Source organism: Bombina bombina, chromosome 5, assembly GCF_027579735.1.
Source record: "Bombina bombina isolate aBomBom1 chromosome 5, aBomBom1.pri, whole genome shotgun sequence".
In the NCBI taxonomy this organism is placed as follows: domain Eukaryota; kingdom Metazoa; phylum Chordata; class Amphibia; order Anura; family Bombinatoridae; genus Bombina; species Bombina bombina.
The window spans coordinates 828,083,112-828,105,237 of NC_069503.1; the positions used below are offsets into that span (position 1 = coordinate 828,083,112).

The window sequence follows — 22,126 nt, forward strand, 5'->3', positions numbered from 1 at the left end:
TTTGTAATGTCAGCCGTTTATGAATCAGTCCGGGGTGCAACCCAACTGCTAGCGTGAAAAGTAAAACACACGCTAGCACACTGAGAAATAACCAGGGCGTGACCCACTCCGGAAACAAACAAGATAGGTTACAAAAAATACTAATTGTTCTTATACGCTGGAAAGCCACAAAAGTGAAAACATCCCTTTAAGCAGGTTTGTAACATATACAGATAATGCTCTTATTTGCAGCTTGTAAAAGTAAATGTCCCTTTAAGCAGACTTGTAACAAACAAAAAGACAAAGTTCTCTTTTGCAGTTTGTGAAAGTAAATGTCCCTTTAAGCAGGCTTGTAACAAACAAAAGGACAAAGTTCTCTTTTGCAGCTTGTAAAAGTAAATGTCCCTTTAAGCAGGCTTGTAACAAACAAAAAGACAAAGTTCTCTTTTGCAGCTTGTAAAAGTAAATGTCCCTTTAAGCAGGCTTGTAACAAACCAAAAGACAAAGTTCTCTTTTGCAGCTTGTAAAAGTAAATGTCCCTTTAAGCAGGTAGCAAAAAACAAAATAAGCTTACTTTAGACAAGGCAGTGACAGTGCATTAGACTGAAGATGATTCAGATAGGCAAAGGAAATTATATCCAAGAGTTAGATTGAGGGATAAGGCATAAGCTAGGTCAGGCAGGCAGTAGTCGGTATCCAGACATCAGTAGCAGGAATAAGGCATAAGCTAGGTCAGGCAGGCAGTAGTCGGTATCCAGACATCAGTAGCAGGGATAAGGCAAAAGCTAGGTCAGGCAGGCAGTAGTCGGTATCCAGACATCAGTAGCAGGGATAAGGCAAAAGCTAGGTCAGGCAGGCAGTAGTCGGTACACAAGTATAGAAACAGATTCAGATAAAGTACTCACAAACGCCAGAGAAATCAAACAAACGGGCCCCGAGTAAGATCTCCCGCCGTGGTTTAAAGGCAGGAGTGGCGACGTCATCAGAGGGGTGTGTCAGAGGATGCGTCACGTTGCTAAGCAACGTGACGTCATTCACACTGAGAAGATCCGGGAGCCGCAGTGACACGGCGATGAACGGAAAAATCATGACAGCCTTCAGAACCAAATTAAGACTCAAAGGAGGAGAAATTGATTTAATGACAGGTTTAATACGAACTAAAGCCTGTACAAAACAGTGAATAACAGGAAGTATAGCAATCTTTCTGTGAAACAAAACAGAAAGAGCGGATATTTGTCCTTTCAAGGAACTTGCAGACAAACCCTTATCCAAACCATCCTGAAGAAACTGTAAAATTCTAGGAATTCTAAAAGAATGCCAGGAGAATTTATGAGAAGAACACCATGAAATGTAAGTCTTCCAAACTCTATAATAAATCTTTCTAGAGACAGATTTACGAGCTTGTAACATAGTATTAATCACTGAGTCAGAGAAACCTCTATGACTTAGAACTAAGCGTTCAATTTCCATACCTTCAAATTTAATGATTTGAGATCCTGATGGAAAAACGGACCTTGAGATAGTAGGTCCGGTTGTAACGGAAGTGGCCAAGGCGGGCAACTGGACATCCGAACCAGATCCGCATACCAAAACCTGTATGGCCATGCTGGAGCCACCAGCAACACAAAAGTCTGTTCCATGATGATTTTGGAGATCACTCTTGGAAGGAGAACGAGAGGCGAGAAGATGTAAGCAGGATGATAACACCAAGGACGTGTCAGCGCATCCACTGCTTCCACCTGAACATCCATGGACCTGGACAGGTATCTGGGAAGTTTCTTGTTTAGACGAGAGGCCATGAGATCTATCTCTGGAAGCCCCCACATCTGAACAATCTGAGAAAACACATCTGGATGGAGAGACCACTCCCCTGGATGTAAAGTCTGGCGGCTGAGATAATCCGCCTCCCAATTGTCTACACCTGGGATATGCACCGCAGAAATTAGACAGGAGCTGGATTCCGCTCAGGCAAGTATCCAAGATACTTCTTTCATAGCTTGGGGACTGTGAGTCCCACTCTGATGATTGACATAAGCCACAGTTGTGATGTTGTCTGTCTGAAAACAAATGAACGGTTCTCTCTTAGCAGAGGCCAGAACTGAAGAGCCCTGAGAATTGCACGGAGTTCAAAAATATTTATTGGTAATCTCGCCTCTTGAGATTTCCAAACCCCTTGTGCTGTCAGAGATCCCCAAACAGCTCCCCAACCTGAAAGACTCGCATCTGTTGAGATCACAGTCCAGGGTGGGCGAACAAAAGAAGCCCCTTGAACCAAATGATGATGATCTATCCACCATGTCAGAGAGTGTCGTACATTGGGATTCAAGGATATTAATTGTGATATCTTTGTATAATCCCTGCACCATTGATTCAGCATACAAATCTGTAGAGGTCTCATGTTAAAAAACGAGCAAAGGGGTTTGCGTCCGATGCTGCAGTCATGAGACCTAAAACTTCCATGCACATAGCCACTGAAGAGAGTGACTGAGACTGAAGGAGCCGGCATGCTGCGACCAATTTTAAACGTCTCTGTCTGTTAGAGATTCTGCAGTATGTAAAGACTGAGCTAGTACCAAGATATCGTCCAAATAAAGAAACACCACAATACCCTGTTCTCTGATTACAGATAGTAGGGCACCCAGAACCTTTGAAAAGATTCTTGGAGCTGTTGCTAGGCCAAATGGAAGAGCAACAAATTGGTAATGCTTGTCTAGAAAAGAGAATCTCAGAAACTGAAAGTGTTCTGGATGAATCGGAATATGAAGGTATGCATCCTGCAAGTCTATTGTGGACATATAATGTCCTCGCTGAACAAAAGGCAGAATAGTCCTTATAGTCACCATCTTGAAAGTTGGTACTCTTACATAACGATTCAAAATTTTTAGATCCAGAACTGGTCTGAATACATTTTCTTTCTTTGGTACAATGAATAGGTTTGAATAAAAACCCAAACCTTGTTCCTGAGGAGGAACTGGCATGATTACCCCTGAAGACTCCAGGTCTCCACCCTGAGCTTTTACTGGATTTACAGGGATGCGTGAGAGAAAAAATCTTCTCACAGGAGGTCTTACTCTGAATCCTATTCGATACCCTTGAGAGACAATGCTCTGAATCCAATGATTTTGGACAGAATTTATCCAAAAATCCTTGAAAAACCTTAATCTGCCCCCTACCAGCTGAGCTGGCATGAGGGCCGCACCTTCATGCGGATTTAGGGGCTGACTTTGGTTTCCTAAATGGCTTGGATTTATTCCAATTTGAGGAAGGCTTCCAATTGGAAGCAGATTCCTTGGGGGGAGGATTGAGTTTTTGTTCCTTATTCTGAAAACGGTTAGAAGCCTTAGATTTACCTTTAGGTTTTTTATCCTGAGGAAAAAAAAATCCTTTTCCCCCAGTGATAGTTGAAATAATAGAATCCAACTGAGAACCAAATAAATTATTACCTTGGAAAGAAAGAGATAGTAATCTAGATTTAGATGTCATATAAGCATTCCAAGATTTAAGCCACAAAGCCCTTCTAGCTAAAACAGCTAAAGACATGGATCTAACATCAATTTTGATAATATCAAAAATGGCATCACAAATAAAATGATTAGCATGTTGCAGTAAGCGAACAACGCTAGATATGTCAGAATCCAATTCGTGTTGCGCTAAATTTTCCAACCAGAAAGTTGATGCAGCCGCAACATCAGCCAAAGAAATAGCAGGTCTGAGAAGATGACCTGAATATAAATAGGCCTTCCTTAGATAAGATTCAAGCTTCTTATCTAAAGGATCCTTAAAGGAAGTGCTATCTTCCATAGGAATAGTGGTACGTTTAGCAAGAGTAGAAATAGCCCCATCAACTTTGGGGATTTTTTCCCAAAACTCTATAGATTTTGCTGGAAAAGGATACCATTTTTTAAACCTTGAAGAAGGAATAAAAGAAGTACCTGGCTTATTCCATTCCCTAGAAATCATATCAGATATAGCCTCAGGAATGGGAAAAACCCCTGGGGAAACCACAGGAGGTTTAAAAACAGCATTTAAACGTTTATTAGACTGAACGTCAATAGTACTGGTTACCTCAATATCCAAAGTAATTAACACTTCTTTTAATAAAGAACACATATACTCTATTTTAAATAAATAAGTAGATTTGTCAGTGTCAATGTCTGAGGAAGGATCTTCTGTTTCAGATAGATCCTCATCAGAAGAGGATGAATTATTATGTTGTTGGTCATTTGAAATTTCATCAGCTAAATGAGAAGTTTTAAAAGACCTTTTATGTTTCTTAGAAGGTGGAAATGCAGACAAAGCCTTCATAATAGAATAAGAACTGCAACTGGCAATGTACTATTACTGATGGAAACACTATCTGCATGTAAAAGTTTATCATGACAACCATTACAAATGACATTTGGTGGAATAATTTCTAAAATTTTACAACAAATGGACTTAGCTTTGGTAGAACCAATGTTCCAGCAGAAACTTCTGAGACAGGATCAGATTGGGACATCTTGCACAATGTAAGAGAAAAAACAACATATAAAGCAAAATTATCTATTTCCTTATATGACAGTTTCAGGAATGGGAAAAAATGCAATAGCATAGGCCTCTGAAAGCAAAAAGCAAGAGGCAAACAAACAAGGGGTATTGAAATAATGAAAAAATGACTGTAAATGACACACTTGCGTCACTAATGACGCCGCCGTGTGAAAGGTCTCGGCGTCATGTATGACGCCGGAAATGACGAAGTTGCGTCATAAACGTACTTTTTCACGCCAAAAATTTTTTTGCAACAAAAATGACGCAATAAAGTTTACCATTTGACGCACCCGAGGGCCTAATACCCGCAATTGCAAGAAGTAGTCAATTGAAAAAAAGACTAAACCACAGGTAAGAAATACATTTCTTAAAAAATGAATACATTCCCAAATATGAAACAGACAGTCTGCAGAAGGAAATACATGAACCTGACTCATGGCAAATATAAGTACAATACATATATTTAGAACTTTATATAAATGCATAAAGTGCCAAACCATAGCTGAGAGTGTCTTAAGTAATGAAAACATACTTACCAAAAGACACCCATCCACATATAGCAGATAGCCAAACCAGTACTAAAACGGTTATTAGTAGAGGTAATGGTAAATTGAGAGTATATCGTCAATCTGAAAAGGGAGGTAGGAGATGAATCTCTACGACCGATAACAGAGAACCTATGAAATAGACCCCCGTTAGGGAAATCATCGTATTCAAATAAGTGATACTACCTTCACGTCCCTCTGACATTCGCTGTACTCTGAGAGGAATCAGGCTTCAACAATGCTGAGAAGCGCATATCAACGTAGAAATCTTAGCACAAACTTACTTCACCACCTCCATAGGAGGCAAAGTTTGTAAAACTGAATTGTGAGTGTGGTGAGGGGTGTATTTATAGGCATTTTGAGGTTTGGGAAACTTTGCCCCTCCTGGTAGGATTGTATATCCCATATGTCACTAGCTCATGGACTCTTGCCAATTACATGAAAGAAACTCTGTTTTTCCCTGTATGAAGTATAGCAGCCAAGTTACAGTGGATTGAATATATTCTCTAAGCTAATGGATGAAAAATAAAAAGGGCTGGCAGAGAGACCTCTCCGAAATATAAAAGACCCTTGACCACTCTGGTATACAGGTGGCATAGATAAACCTTGACTAGGATTAGAAAGAGGCTCAGCACAGAACTGAGCAAGGGACACACAGGCATAGGTCTGCCTATTAAAGGGCCAGTAAACATAGAAAATAATGTTATATAATTCTGCACATAGTGCAGAATTATATAACATTATATTAGTACTAGCTTTATAGAACCTAATATTTCCTGTGAACATTTATTAAAAACAGTGATTTCCAGACCCGCTCTCTGTGCTCTACTGTGCGGGTCTGTTTTTTACACTGAGCGCATCTGGCCAGCTGTCTAGTCACAGCCCGGCCCAACCGCGCCATTACACTCAGTGCAGCTCGCTCCCGCTGTCAGACAGAGCAGGAGCGAGCGTAATGGCGTGGTCGGGCTGGGTTGGGCTGTGACTAGACAGCTGGCCAGATGCGCTCAGTGAAAAAAACAGACCCGCTCAGTAGAGCACAGAGAGCGGGTCTGGAAAACACTGTTTTAAATAAATGTTCACAGGCAATATTAGGTTATATAAAGCTAGTACTAATATAACGTTATATAATTCTGCAGTGTGTGCAGAATTATATACCATTATTTTCTATGTTTACTGGCCCTTTAAGAACACATGTTAAGACATATATGAACCCTAGATCATCCATCAAACAACCCCCCCAAAAAAAAAAAAAAACCCACAAAAAAAACTGGCTATGGTCTCCTCAATGAGAGAAAACAGAATTTATGCTTACCTGATAAATTTATTTCTCTTGTGATGTATCGAGTCCACAGATTCATCCATACTTGTGGGATACTCTCCTTCCTTACAGGAAGTGGCAAAGAGAGCACCCACAGCAAAGCTGTCTATATAGCTCCTCCCTTAGCTCCACCCCCAGTCATTCGACCGAAGGCTAGGAAGAAAAAGGAGAAACTATAGGGTGCAGAGGTGACTGAAGTTTTTTAAATAAAAATATACTACCTGTCTTAAATAAACAGGGCAGGCCGTGGACTCGATACATCACAAGATAAATAAATTTATCAGGTAAGCATAAATTCTGTTTTCTCTTGTAAGATGTATCGAGTCCACGGATTCATCCATACTTGTGGGATACCAATACCAAAGCTTTAGGACACGGATGAAGGGAGGGACAAGACAGATACCTTAAATGGAAGGCACCACTGCTTGTAGAACCTTTCTCCCAAAAATAGCCTCCGAAGAAGCAAAAATATCAAATTTGGAAAATTTGGAAAAAGTATGAAGCGAAGACCAAGTCGCTGCCTTACAAATCTGTTCAACATAAGCCTCATTTTTAAAAGCCCATGTGGAAGCCACCGCTCTAGTAGAATGAGCAGTAATTCTTTCAGGAGGCTGCTGGCCAGCAGTCTCATAAGCCAAACGGATGATGCTTTTCAGCCAAAAAGAAAGAGAGGTAGCCGTAGCCTTCTGACCTCTCCGCTTACCAGAATAAACAACAAACAATGAAGATGTTTGACGGAAATCTTTAGTTGCTTGTAAGTAGAACTTTAAAGCACGAACCACATCAAGATTGTGCAACAGACGTTCCTTCTTTGAAGAAGGATAAGGACACAACGAAGGAACAACAATTTCTTGATTGATATTCCTATTAGAAACAACCTTAGGAAGGAATCCAGGTTTGGTACGCAAAACCACCTTATCTGCATGGAAAACAAGGTAAGGTGAATCACACTGTAAAGCAGATAACTCAGAAACTCTTCGAGCAGAAGAGATAGCTACTAAAAACAAAACTTTCCAAGATAGAAGCTTAACATCTATGGAATGCATAGGTTCAAACGGAACCCCTTGAAGAACTTTAAGAACCAAGTTCAGGCTCCATGGCGGAGCAACGGGTTTAAATATAAATACAGGCTTGATCCTGACTAAAGCCTGACTAAGCGCTTGAACATCTGGGACATCTGCCAGACGTTTGTGTAAAAGAATAGACAAAGCAGATATTTGTCCTTTTAAGGAACTATCTGATAATCCCTTCTCCAGTCCTTCTTGGAGAAAAGACAATATTCTAGGAATCCTAATCTTACTCCATGAGTAACCCTTGGATTCACACCAATAAAGATATTTGCGCCAAATCTTATGATAGATTTTCCTGGTGACAGGCTTTCTAGCTTGAATCAGGGTATCAATGACCGACTCAGAGAAACCACGCTTTGATAGAATGAGGCGTTCAATCTCCAAGCAGTCAGACGCAGAGAAATTAGATTTGGATGCTTGAATGGACCTTGGATTAGAAGGTCCTGCCTCATTGGCAGAGTCCACAGTGGAACAGATGACATGTCCACTAGTTCTGCATACCAAGTCCTGCGTGGCCACGCAGGTGCTATCAGAATCACCAAAGCTCTCTCCTGCTTGATTCTGGCAACCAGACGTGGGAGGAGAGGAAACTGTGGAAATACATAGGCCAGATTTAAGAACCAGGGCATCTATCAGTACCGCCTGAGGATCCCAGGACCTGGACCCGTAACAAGGAAGTTTGGCATTCTGACGGGACGCCATCAGATCCAATTCTGGTGTGCCCCATAGCTGAGTCAGCTGGGCAAATACTTCCGGATGGAGCTGCCACTCCCCTGGATGAAAAGTCTGACGACTTAGGAAATCCGCCTCCCAGTTCTCTACTCCTGGGATATGGATTGCTGAGAGATGGCAAGAGTGATCCTCCGCCCATCAAATTATTTTGGTTACCTCCATCATCGCTAGAGAACTCTGTGTTCCTCCTTGATGATTGATATAAGCTACAGTCGTGATGTTGTCCGACTGAAATCTGATGAATTTGGCCGCAGCAAGCTGAGGCTACGCCTGAAGCGCATTGAATATCACTCTCAGTTCTAGAATGTTTATCGGGAGGAGAGTTTCCTCCCGAGACCATAAGCCCTGTGCTTTCAGGGAGTTCCAGACTGCACCCCAGCCTAGCAGGCTGGCATCTGTCGTTACAATGAGCCACTCTGGCCTGCGGAAACACATTCCCTGAGACAGATGGTCCTGAGACAACCACCAGAGAAGAGAATCTCTGGTCTCCTGGTCCAGATGCAGTTGATGAGATAAATCTATATAATCCCCACTCCAGTGTTTGAGCATGCATAGTTGCAGTGGTCTGAGGTGTAGGCGGGCAAAAGGAGCTAAGTCCATTGCCGCTACCATGAGTCCGATGAGCCACTGATGGCCGAGGAATGGAATGAAGAGCTCGGCAAGTGGTTAAGAGTTTTGATTTTCTGACCTCCGTCAGAAATATTTTAATTTCTACCAAGTCTATCAGAGTCCCTAGGAAGGAAACTCTTGAGAGGGAAGAGAGAACACTCTTTTTATGTTCACCTTCCACCCGTGAGATCTCAGAAAAGCCAACACGATGTCCGTGTGAGACTTGGCTAGCTGGAAAGTTGATGCCTGAATTAAGATGTCGTCTAGATAAGGCGCCACTGCTATGCCCCGCGGCCTTAGCACCGCCAAAAGGGACCCTAGCACCTTTGTGAAAATTCTGGGAGCCGTGGCCAACCCGAAGGGAAGGGCCACAAACTGGTAATGCCTGTCCAGAAAGGCGAATCTGAGGAATTGATGATGATCTTTGTGAATAGGGATGTGTAGATACGCATCCTTTAAGTCCACAATAGTTATATATTGACCCTCCTGGATCAACGGTAGAATAGTCTGAATAGTCTCCATCTTGAATGATGGTACTCTGAGGAATTTGTTTAGAATTTTGAGATCCAAGATTGGTCTGAAAGTTCCCTCTTTTTTGGGAACCACAAACAGGTTTGAGTAAAACCCTAGCCCTTGTTCCTCTTTTGGAACTGGGCGGATCACTCCCATGGTATGTAAGTCTTCTACACAGCGTAAGAACGCCTCTCTCTTTGTCTGGTTTGCAGACAATTGAGAAATGTGAAATCTCCCCCTTGGGGGGGGGGGGGAGTCTTTGAATTCCAGAAGATATCCCTGGGACACAATTTCTAAAGCCCAGGAATCATGAACATCTCTTGCCCAAGCCTGAGCGAAGAGAGAGAGTCTGCCCCCTACTAGATCCGGTCCTGGATCAGGGGCTACCCCTTCATGCTGTCTTAGAGGCAGCTGCAGGCTTCTTGGCCTGTTTACCCTTGTTCCAAGCCTGGTTAGGTCCCCAGACTGACTTGGATTGGGCAAAATTCCCCTCTTGCTTTGCAGCAGGGGAAGCTGAAGCGGGACCACCCTTGAAGTACCGAAAGGAACAAAAATTATTTTGTTTGGTCCTCATTCTATTTGCTTTTCCCTCCAGTGATGTCTGAAATAATCTCTTTCAGTTCAGGCCCGAATAGGGTCTTTCCTTTGAAAGGGATGTTCAAAAGTTTAGATTTTGATGACACATCCGCAGACCAGGACTTAAGCCATAACGCCCTGCGTGCTAAAATGGCAAAACCTGAATTCTTTGCCGCTAATTTAGCCAGTTGAAAAGCGGCATCTGTAATGAAAGAATTAGCCAACTTAAAGTGAATGTAAAGTCATTCTGACTGCTAAACACAGCATTAAAATTTATTTGAAAATAGGTATACTTTAATTGATGATTGTTGTAATAAATTTGTATTTACCGAGCATTTTGTATTTAGATAGCTGTGATCGTACTTTTAATCCTCCGCCCGCCATCTTTGATGATTGATTGATATAGTAGGCTCGATCTTGTCAACCAATCAGTGAATCCACCACTAGGGGACCAAACCTTTTTCTCTACGTCATGCGTCCGTAATGTACTTGCATTAGAGCGCTGTTCTAATACTGATCTCAGACACACGTTCACATTTTGCGCATGCGCTCTTCAACGATTTTGGGTCTTAGTAATTTATTCCCCAATTTTGGATCGCAAGGTATGTAGCGATCGTACAGGGGCTGGCTCGATCGCTGCTGTACTGTCTTCAACGATAGTATTCAATGAATGTATTCATTCATTGAATACTATGTTACTATACAATTACATCGGCGTGTAACGCATGCGCAGATGTGCTGATAACCGGGAGCACGCATTTCCTCTACGTAAACAGCGGGTGGGACCGCTGTATATGTAACATGGAACAAAATCAGGAAGTTGCGGATGGGAGGAGCTGGTACATAAAACGGACCAAATTGGTAATAAAAGTATAATATTTATTTTACATTTAAAAAAAAAAAAAAAGTGGCGATTTGAATTATAAACCAAAAAGTAAATAAGATAAACGTTCATAGTAGAGAACATTTACATTCACTTTAAGGGCCTTAATTCTATCCATAATATCCTCTAATGGAGTCTCCATCTGAAGAGCCTCTTCTAGAGCCTCGAACCAGAAAGCAGCTGCAGTAGTTACAGGAACAATTCACGCAATAGGTTGGAGAAGAAAACCTTGATGAAAAATATTTTTCTTCAGGAGACCCTCTAATTTTTTATCCATAGGATCTTTGAAAGCACAACTGTCTTCGATAGGTATAGTTGTACGCTTAGCCAGAGTAGAAATAGCTCCCTCCACCTTAGGAACCGTCTGCCACGAGTCCCGCATGGTGTCAGATATGGGAAACATATTCTTAAAAACAGGAGGGGGAGCGAACGGAATACCTGGTCTATCCCACTCCTTAGTAACAATATTCACAATCCTCTTAGGGACTGGAAAAACATCAGTGTAAACAGGAACCTCTAAGTATTTGTCCATTTTACACAATTTCTCTGGGACCACTATAGGGTCACAATCATCTAGAGTCGCTAATACCTCCCTGAGCAATAAGCGGAGGTGTTCAAGCTTAAATTTAAAGGCCTTCATATCAGAATCTGTCTGAGGGAGCGTCTTTCCTGAATCAGAAATTTCTCCTTCAGATAACCAATCCCTTACCCCTACTTCAGAACATTGTGAGGGTGATATCGGATACGGCTACTAAAGCGTCAGACGGCTCAGCATTTGTTCTTAACCCAGATCTGTCACGCTTTCCTTGTAATGTTATGAATGTATATCTTGCAGCGCCAAGATGTCAACCATACAAGCTGTGCTCTTGTTGCGGAATCTCCCAACCAGATCCCAAAATGTCAATAGATTAAAAGTGCTTAGTGAGTACAGCGCTACAAAGCCCTAGAAAAAAGGGTTTGTGGCTAAAGATGGTGTCCACAATTGGTATAACTATAAGTGACGAGTGTAATCGTAATGCAAATAGCCGATAAGTCTAAGTGCATAAATATTACAGTGTATGCGAAAAAATAATAATTTATAATGGATCAGAAGCTCCTATATGTTTTGCTAAAACCATTTATTACGTTTTGCTAATAACATTTTAATATGACATATGTAGTTAAAAATCCTTGACAATGTGTGTATACATAAAATACATAAAAAATCCTTTAAAACACAATTCTATAACAGGATATTAAAAACAAATCTATGGTACCAATATGTGCACATAAAAAAGGGGGGATTTATAGAATATAGTCTTAAAAATCTGAGGAATAGTCGTGTGATCCTATGGTATATCGACTTTTTAAAGTGTCCCAATGCTGGTGTGTTCAAATATAGTGAACCACTCAAAAATATGAAAAAAAGAAAATGTGTGAAAAAAATTGTGAAAAAATAGATTAAATGCCTCTCAAAAATGAAAAATATTAAAAAATTATTCAAAAATACAATTTGTGATATCACAACTGTGAAAAATAATTGCAAAAATAAAAATAAAAATAAGTGGAGTGTTTTCCAAAAAACATAATTTATGTAAGAACTTACCTGATAAATTAATTTCTTTCATATTAGCAAGAGTCCATGAGCTAGTGACGTATGGGATATACATTCCTACCAGGAGGGGCAAAGTTTCCCAAACCTTAAAATGCCTATAAATACACCCCTCACCACACCCACAATTCAGTTTAACGAATAGCCAAGAAGTGGGGTGATAAAAAAGTGCGAAAGCATATAAAATAAGGAATTGGAATAATTGTGCTTTATACAAAAAAATCATAACCACCACAAAAAGGGTGGGCCTCATGGACTCTTGCTAATATGAAAGAAATGAATTTATCAGGTAAGTTCTTACATAAATTATGTTTTCTTTCATGTAATTAGCAAGAGTCCATGAGCTAGTGACGTATGGGATAATGATTACCCAAGATGTGGATCTTTCCACACAAGAGTCACTAGAGAGGGAGGGATAAAATAAAGACAGCCAATTCCTGCTGAAAATAATCCACACCCAAAATAAAGTTTAATAAAAAACATAAGCAGAAGATTCAGACTGAAACCGCTGCCTGAAGTACTTTTCTACCAAAAATTGCTTCAGAAGAAGAAAATACATCAAAAAGGTAGAATTGAAAAAGTATGCAAAGAGGACCAAGTTGCTGCTTTGCAAATCTGATCAACCGAAGCTTCATTCCTAAACGCCCAGGAAGTAGAAACTGACCTGGTAGAATGAGCTGTAATCCTCTGAGGCGGAGTTTTACCCGACTCAACATAGGCAAGATGAATTAAATATTTCAACCAAGATGCCAAAGAAATGGCAGAAGCTTTCTGGCCTTTTCTAGAACCGGAAAAGATAACAAATAGACTAGAAGTCTTTCGGAAAGACTTAGTAGCTTCAACATAATATTTCAAAGCTCTAACAACATGCAAAGAATGCAATGCTTTCTCCTTAGAATTCTTAAGATTAGGACATAATGAAGGAACCACAATTTCTCTACTAATGTTGTTGGAAATCACAACTTTAGGTAAAAATTCAAAAGAAGTTCGCAACACCGCCTTATCCTGATGAAAAATCAGAAAAGGAGACTCACAAGAAAAGAGCAGATAATTCAGAAACTCTTCTGGCAGAAGAGATGGCCAAAAGGAACAAAACTTCCCAAGAAAGTAATTTAATGACCAATGAATGCATAGGTTCAAAGGGAGGAGCTTGAAGAGCTCCCAGAACCAAAATCAAACTCCAAGGAGGAGAAATTGACTTAATGACAGGTTTTATACGAACCAAAGCTTGTACAAAACAATGAATATCAGGAAGAATAGCAATCTTTCTGTGAAAAAGAACAGAAAGAGCAGAGATTTGTCCTTTCAAGGAACTTGCAGACAAACCCTTATCTAAACCATCCTGAAGAAACTGAAAAAAATTCTCGGCATTCTAAAAGAATGCCAAGAAAAATTATGAGAAAGACACCAAAAAATATAAGTCTTCCAGACTCTATAATATATCTCTCTAGATACAGATTTACGAGCCTGTAACATAGTATTAATCACAGAGTCAGAGAAATCTCTTTGACCAAGAATCAAGCGTTCAATCTCCATACCTATAAATTTAAGGATTTCAGATCCTGATGGAAAAAAGGACCTTGCGACAGAAAGTCTGGTCTAACGGAAGAGTCCATGGTTGGCAAGAGGCCATCCGGACAAGATCCGCATACCAAACCTGTGAGGCCATGCCGGAGCTACCAGCAGAACAAACAAGCATTCCTTCAGTATCTTGGAGATTACTCTTGGAAGAAGAACTAGAGGCGGAAAAATATAGGCAGGATGATACTTCCAAGGAAGTGAAAATGCATCCACTGCCTCCGCCTGAGGATCCCGGGATCTGGACAGATATCTGGGAAGTTTCTTGTTTAGATGAGACGCCATCAGATCTATTTCTGGAAGTTCCCACATTTGAACAATCTGAAGAAATACCTCTGGGTGAAGAGACCATTCGCCCGGATGGAACATTTGGCGGCTGAGATAATCCGCTTCCCAATTGTCTACACCTGGGATATAAACCGCAGAGATTAGACAGGAGCTGGATTCCGCCCAAACCAAAAAAAATTTGAGATACTTCTTTCATAGCTAGAGGACTGTGAGTCCCTCCTTGATGATTGATGTATGCCACAGTTGTGACATTGTCTGTCTGAAAACAAATGAACGATTCTCTCTACAGAAGAGGCCAAAACTGAAGAGCTCTGAAAATTGCACGGAGTTCCAAAATATTGATCGGTAATCTCACCTCCTGAGATTCCCAAACTCCTTGTGCCGTCAGAGATCCCCACACAGCTCCCCAACCTGTGAGACTTGTATCTGTTGAAATTACAGTCCAGGTCGGAAGCACAAAAAGAAGCCCCCTAAATCAAACAATGGTGATCTGTCCACCACGTTAGAGAGTGTCGAACAATCGGTTTTTAAAGATATAAATTGAGATATCTTTGTGTAATCCTTGCACCATTGATTCAGCATACAGAGCTGAAGAGGTCGCATGTGAAAACGAGCAAAGGGGATCGCGTCCGATGCAGCAGTCATAAGACCTAGAATTTCCATGCATAAGGTTACCGAAGGGAATGATTGTGACTGAAGGTTTCGACAAGCTGAAATCAATTTTAGACGTCTTTTGTCTGTTAAAGACAGAGTCATGGACACTGAATCTATCTGGAAACCCAGAAAGGTTACCCTTGACTGAGGAATCAATTAACTTTTTGGTAAATTGATCCTCCAACCATGATCTTGAAGAAACAACACAAATCGATTCGCATGAGATTCTTCGAATGAGAAGACTGAGCAAATACCAAGATAATCGTCCAAATAAGGAAATACCAAAACCCCGTTCTCTGAATACAGAAAGAAGGGCACCGAGAATCTTTGAAAAAAATTCTTGGAACTGAGGCTAGGCCAAACGGTAGAGCCACAAAACTGGTAATGCTTGTCTAAAAAGAGAATCTCAGACACTAAAAATGATCTGGATGAATCGGAATATGCAGATACACATCCTGTAAATCTATTGTAGACATATAATGCCCTTACTAAACAAAAGGCAGAATAGTCCTACAGTAACCATCTTGAATGTTGGTATCCTTACATAACGATTCAATATTGATAGATCCGGAACTGGTCTGAAGGAATTAACCTTCTTTGGTACAATGAAGAGATAAAATAAAACCCTAGTCCCTGTTCCAGAACTGGAACTGGCATAATTACTCCAGCAAACTCTAAATCTGAAACACATTTCAGAAATGCTGCGCCTTGCTGTGTTAACTGGGACACGGGAAAGAAAAAAAATCTCTTAGCAGGAGGCCTTAACTTGAAGCCAATTCTGTACCTTTCTGAAACAATGTTCTGAAACCAGAGATTGAGAACGGAATTGATCCAAATTCCTTTGAAGAAAACGTAATCTGCCCCATACCAGCTGAACTGGAAAAAAGGGCCGCACCTTCATGGGTACTTAGGAGCTGACTATAGGTTTCTATAAGGCTTGGATATATTCCAAACTGGAAAAAGTTTCCAAACTGATACCGCTCCTGAGGATGAAGGATCAGGCTTTTGTTCCTTATTATGAAAAAAAGAACGAAAAAATGATTATTACCCTGGACAGAAAGGGAAAACAAAGTTGACTTAGAAGACATATCAGCATTCCAAGTTTAATCCATAAAGCTTTTCTAGCTAAAATAGCTAGACACATATACCTGACATCAACACTAATGATATCAAAAGATGGTATCACCAATAAAATTATTAGCATGTTATAGAATAATAATAATGCTATAAAATTATGATCTGTTACTTGTTGTGCTAAAACTTCTAACCAAAAAGTTGAAGCTGCAGCAACATCCTGTAAAAATATAGCAGGTCTAAGAAGATTACCTGAACATAAGTAAACTTTTCTTAGAAAGGATTCAATTTTCTTATCTAAAGGATCCTTAAATTTAGTACTATCTGCCGTAGAAATAGTAGTACATTTTAGCAGGAATAGAGACAGCCCCAAACCTTAGGGATTTTGTCCCAAAAAACTCTAATCTGTCAGATGGCACAGGATATAATTGCTTAAAAGTTTAGAAGGAGTAAAAGAATTACCCAAATTATTCCATTCCCTGGAAATTACTTCAGAAAAAACATCAGGGAGATTAAACACTTCTGGAATAACTACAGGAGATTTAAAAACCCTATTTAAACGTTTGGATTCAGTATCAAGAGGACCAGAATCCTCTATATCTAAAGCAATTAATACTTCTTTAAAATAAAGAACTAATAAATTCCATCTTGAACAAATACAAAGATTTATCAGCATCAACCTCTGAGACAGAAACCTCTGAACCAGAAGAACCATTATCAGTATCAGAATGATGATGTTCATTTAAAAATTCATCTGAAAAAAAGAGAAGTTTTAAAGGACTTTTATGTAAACTAGAAGGAGAAATAACAGACATAGCCTTCTAAATGGATTTAAAAAATAAAATCTCTTATGTTTATCAGGAACACTCTGAAATTTAGATGTTGACGGAACAGCAACAGGTAATATAACAGTACTAAAGGAAATTTTATCTGCATTAATAAGTTTGTCATGACATGCAATACAAACAACAGCTGGAGAAACAGATACCAAAAATTTATAGCAGATACACTTAGCTTGGTAGCTCCAGCCCCGGCAGTGATTTTCCTAAAGTATCTTCTGACTCAGTTGCAACGTGGAACATCTTGCAATATGTAATAGAAAAAACAACATATAAAGCAAAATTGAACAAAATCCTTAAATGACAGTTTCAGGAATGGGAAAAAAATGCCAGTGAACAAGCTTCTAGCAACCAGAAGCAATAAATAATGAGACTTAAATAATGTGGATACAAAAGCGACGCCCATATTTTTTTAGCGCCAAACAAGACGCCCACATTATTTGGCGCCTAAATGCTTTTGGCGCCAAAAATGACGCCACATCCGGAACGCCGACATTTTTGGCACAAAATAACGTCAAAAAAATGACGCAACTTCCGGCGACACGTATGACGCCGGAAACGGAAAAGAATTTTTGCGCCAAAAAAATCCGCGCCAAGAATGACGCAATAAAATGAAGCATTTTCAGCCCCCGCGAGCCTAACAGCCCACAGGGAAAAAAAAAGAGTCAAATTTTTGAAAGGTAAGAAAAAATGATTAATTCAAATGCATTATCCCAAATATGAAACTGATTGTCTGAAAAATAAGGAAAGTTGAACATTCTGAGTCAAGGCAAATAAATGTTTGAATACATATATTTAGAACTTTATAAACAAAGTGCCCAACCATAGCTTAGAGTGTCACAGAAAATAAGACTTACTTACCCCAGGACACTCATCTACATGTTTGTAGAAAGCCAAACCAGTACTGAAACGAGAATCAGCAGAGGTAATGGTATATATAAGAGTATATCGTCGATCTGAAAAGGGAGGTAAGAGATGAATCTCTACGACCGATAACAGAGAACCTATGAAATAGACCCCGTAGAAGGAGATCACTGCATTCAAATAGGCAATACTCTCCTCACATCCCTCTGACATTCACTGCACGCTGAGAGGAAAACCGGGCTCCAACTTGCTGCGGAGCGCATATCAACGTAGAATCTAGCACAAACTTACTTCACCACCTCCATCGGAGGCAAAGTTTGTAAAACTGAATTGTGGGTGTGGTGAGGGGTGTATTTATAGGCATTTTAAGGTTTGGGAAACTTTGCCCCTCCTGGTAGGAATGTATATCCCATACGTCACTAGCTCATGGACTCTTGCTAATTACATGAAAGAAATATGCCTTGGTGAATGTCAAATATATCCTTAAAAATAGTGATATATAATAGTATAACAAATGATCCCAAAAGGTATAACAAATGTTCCCAAAAGGTAGTGATAACTCCCAATGCAAATGTTGTTAAGAAGTCTGTTGAAACTCAAATGTATCCAAAATATATCCAGACAAGTGTAGTAATATTGTGGTTCCTATGTGTAGGTCCTCTTCTTGAGGTGTGTGTTAGAACTTCAGTAATATCATCTTGAACCTTTCATTGTTAGGCTGTGTATAATTGTTTTTAACTTGGATCAATGAACGATTATGTTTTAAACAGCCGGTGCTCCTCTTAAAGAACTTTTATTCTCTCCAGAGCTGGTCATGCCATAGGTCATAGCTAGGTATTACAAGTACCCGGCTAAGCAGGAAGTGGCAGCTTAACAAGTAACTTGTAAACCAGGCAGTTTAGATGAAACCTCTGTGAGGGTTGTATTCATAACTGTGGCCATGTCTTGTAAAGTAAATGAATTCAACGCACTAGAGGTACTTGGCATCACTTGTGCGGGCGTTACTGGTTGTGACACTTGGGGAAAGCTAGATGTTAAACCCTCATTTCCTTCTGTCTGAGAATCATCTATTGCAATATTTTTAAGTGCTAAAATATGCTCTTTATAATTTATAGACATATCAGTGCAAGTGGGACACATTCTAAGAGGGGGTTCCACAATGGCTTCTAAACACATTGAACAAGGATTTTCCTTGGTGTCAGACATGGTAAACAGGCTAGTAATGTAACAAGCAAGCTTGGAAAACACTTTAATCAAAGCAAATAACAATTAGAAAAAAAACAGCACTGTTCCTTTAAGAGAAAAAAAGCTGCACAAACTCTGCAAAACAGTGTAAAAAAGCAGTAAACTCAACAAAATTTTTACAGTAGCATCATAAAACCTTAGTAACTTTGCACAGCTATGCAAATAAACAATTAACCCCTTAATGTAAAAACCGGATTGACAAAACGTAAAACGTATACAGCTTACTCTTCCCTCATGGGGATATTGCCAGCCTTTTCTAGAATTAACACAGTCTGTCTAGAAAAAAATAGTCTGAACATACCTCAATGCAGTTTAGCCTGCAAACCGTTCCCCCAACTGAAGTTTTTCTGTACTCTTCAGCCCTTGTGAGAACAGCAGTGGATCTTAGTTACAAAGTGCTAAGATCATCATCCTCCTTGCAGAAATCTTCATCCCTTTTATACCAGAGAGTAAATAGTACACACAGGTACCATTTAAAATAAACTCTTGCTTGAGAAAATAAAAACTAACATTTTTGTCACCACACTCACTTTACCCTTCCTAGTACTTAGAGTAGGCAAAGAGAATGACTGGGGGGTGGAGCTAAGGGAGGACCTGATAGTATTCCTGATAGCTCTGCTGTGGGTGCTATCTTTGCCACTTCCTGTAGGGAAGGAGAATATCCCACAAGTATTGATGAATCTGTGGACTCGATACATCTTACAAGAGAAAACTCTTGATTAAAGAATCTAAACTAACACCTAACTTTACCTCTTCCTATCACTAACACAGGCAAAGAGCATGACTGGGGTGAGAGGGAAGGGAGGAGCTATATATACAGCTCTGCTGTGGTGCTCTTTGCCTCCTCCTACTGAACAGGAGGCAATATCCCATAAGTAAGGATGAAATCTGTGGACTCGTCATATCTTGTAAAATAAATAATAATCTGGTTAATGTGTTATTAATATACCAAATAAACACAATTCAACATTTTTAAATTCAATGAATTTTTGTCTGTATTCAACTCTTGCCCACATGCTACAATGTCTACACTATGTAAATGTTTCATACATTTGTTCCAGTATTAAAAATGATGCAAACAATTTAGAAAAGTTGTGTAGTATTTCAATTTTCTTTACTCATACTCTCACAACAGGTCCTAATTAAAAAGTTTGCTATTCCCCATAATTTACAAAACAGCTGACCGCTTACCTTGCAATTCACAATCAGTTTTGGTTGTGTTGTAATATTTCCTGCTTCATCTAAGACTTCAATATGGAAGGAAAAAGAACTTCCATTTTCTACAACAAGAACATCATCACTTGGCTTTACCTTCAATTGCTGTGGTGGCCCTGTTAAATTGGAATGCAATACAATATATATTACATGATGCAATGATATTTGCAGTCAGCTATTAAAACGGATACAATATTCACATATTCAACTTTGTATCAAATGTAAAATCTCACCAGGGTGGGGTAGATACGTTTAGCGTAAAACACAAAGCCCTATTTGGTTATTGCATTTTATTAAAAAAAAAAACAAACAAAAAAAACTGTTCAACATCAAAGGGAAAAAACAAAACAAAAAAACAAATAGCCAAAGTAGCACAATCTGCTCCAAAAGAGGATATTGCCATATTGGGTGTCCCATGAACAATCAAAACATGCTCCATGTTTTTAACCTCTTTGCATAGATTAAATACACAGTAAGAGAAAACAAGTTGTTGCAAATTATGTCAACAAAACACTACACACAAAAGCAGAAAATCTAATCTAAAGAAAAAGAACCATAAAAAGTATAGACCAAACCTTAACCAAAAACAAAATATGGTTTAGTAGAAAAAATCTAAGAAATAATCTACAAGTTATATCAAGTATGAAACACAAAGTTTAAAACAATATTGAAATAAGTACAAAATAATACCAAGTGTTGAAGGACATTTAACATTTTTAATTTTTACATACACACACACACATATACAGGGCTCAACACTTCAAGCCCCAAGATACTAGCCAGCCCAAAATGTTAATTGCCACTTTTGATCCCGCCCACCCACCCACCCTCCTCTTTGCATATGTTTAGCTAATGTGAAACACCTGATTTTGAAGTATTTTTATTAATATTGTTTATGTTTTATACCAAATTAAATAATGCTACGTACAGTAATAATTTAACAAAAATTAGTGCATAGCAGTTAGCAACATTAACTAGGATTCTAGGGAAGACAACAGCTGGACAGAAAAATATTGAACTGAGAGAAAGCATAGGTCATAGCAGACCTGGAAAAATTGTTTTATAATTAGCATCTCATCTGTCTCCATTGCCTCCTCTATCCAATTTCTCTTTTTCCGCTCTCTCTTCTTTCTTAAGCCATATCTTTTCCTCCTCTCTCCAATCTCTCTTTTTACCTCCATCCTCGTCTCTCAGACCATATCTTCTCTTTACATTATTTCTCTCTCCACTCATATCTCTCCTTTCTTTCTTTTTTTTTTTCTCTCCACTCTTTCTTAACACCATCTTTTTTTTTCTATGGCATGACGAGTCCACAATTTCATTCCAATTACTAGTGGAAATTCAACTCCTGGCCAGCAGGAGGAGGCAAAGAGCACCCCAGCAAAGCTATTAAGTGTCACTTCCCTTACCCATAATCCCCAGTCATTCTCTTTGCCTCTGTCATGGGAGGATGTTCGGAGATGGTATCTGAAGATATTTAATCTTTTAATGGGCACTTTTCCCTGCAAGCAAGGATTGGGGCTATGCTGTGTCCACATCAATCTCTTTAGTAAGAGGAATGGTGGCTTTTAGCAGTTGGAAGACGGCAAGGTAGTCTTTGCTTACCTTCCAACATATATGCTACCCCTCTATAGAAAACCAGGGTTGGTAACTCTGTTTTTCTTTTTTTCCAGGTCATCTGCCAGAGTCCGGTTGGGTCTGACATACCTATAAAGCTGTCTACTGCCCTGCAGCTGGATCCACAGGTAAGTGCTTTTATCTTCCATAGTTGGAGGGACTCAGCACTTAAGAGGTTAAATTCCTCTGTGGAAATCGATTGGGACATATGTATCTTTTATATACAGGATTCATTTTGGGCAGCAACTGTCAGGGCACTGAACTGCTTCAGGGGTTTAAGGGATTATTGCATCTCCTTTTTTTTTTTTTTTTTATAAGTCTGGGCATGTGAGGCTCTTATGGGATTTTTATTGTCCACTACAGAGTGTATATTGAGAGGAAATCTAAAGCATGGTGGAGAACTGTTTTC

General features: G+C 39.5%; 1 protein-coding gene across 1 annotated transcript in view; it reads right to left on the bottom strand.

Moving 5' to 3' along the window:
* SMCHD1 (structural maintenance of chromosomes flexible hinge domain containing 1) overlaps window positions 1-22,126 on the bottom strand; it is a 1,770,687-nt gene that overhangs the window by 846,620 nt on the left and 901,941 nt on the right. Inside the window, exon 23 of the mRNA XM_053715865.1 lies at window positions 20,077-20,216. Coding sequence (XP_053571840.1) covers window positions 20,077-20,216 — 140 coding nt within the window. The remainder of the gene's footprint in view (window positions 1-20,076; window positions 20,217-22,126) is intronic.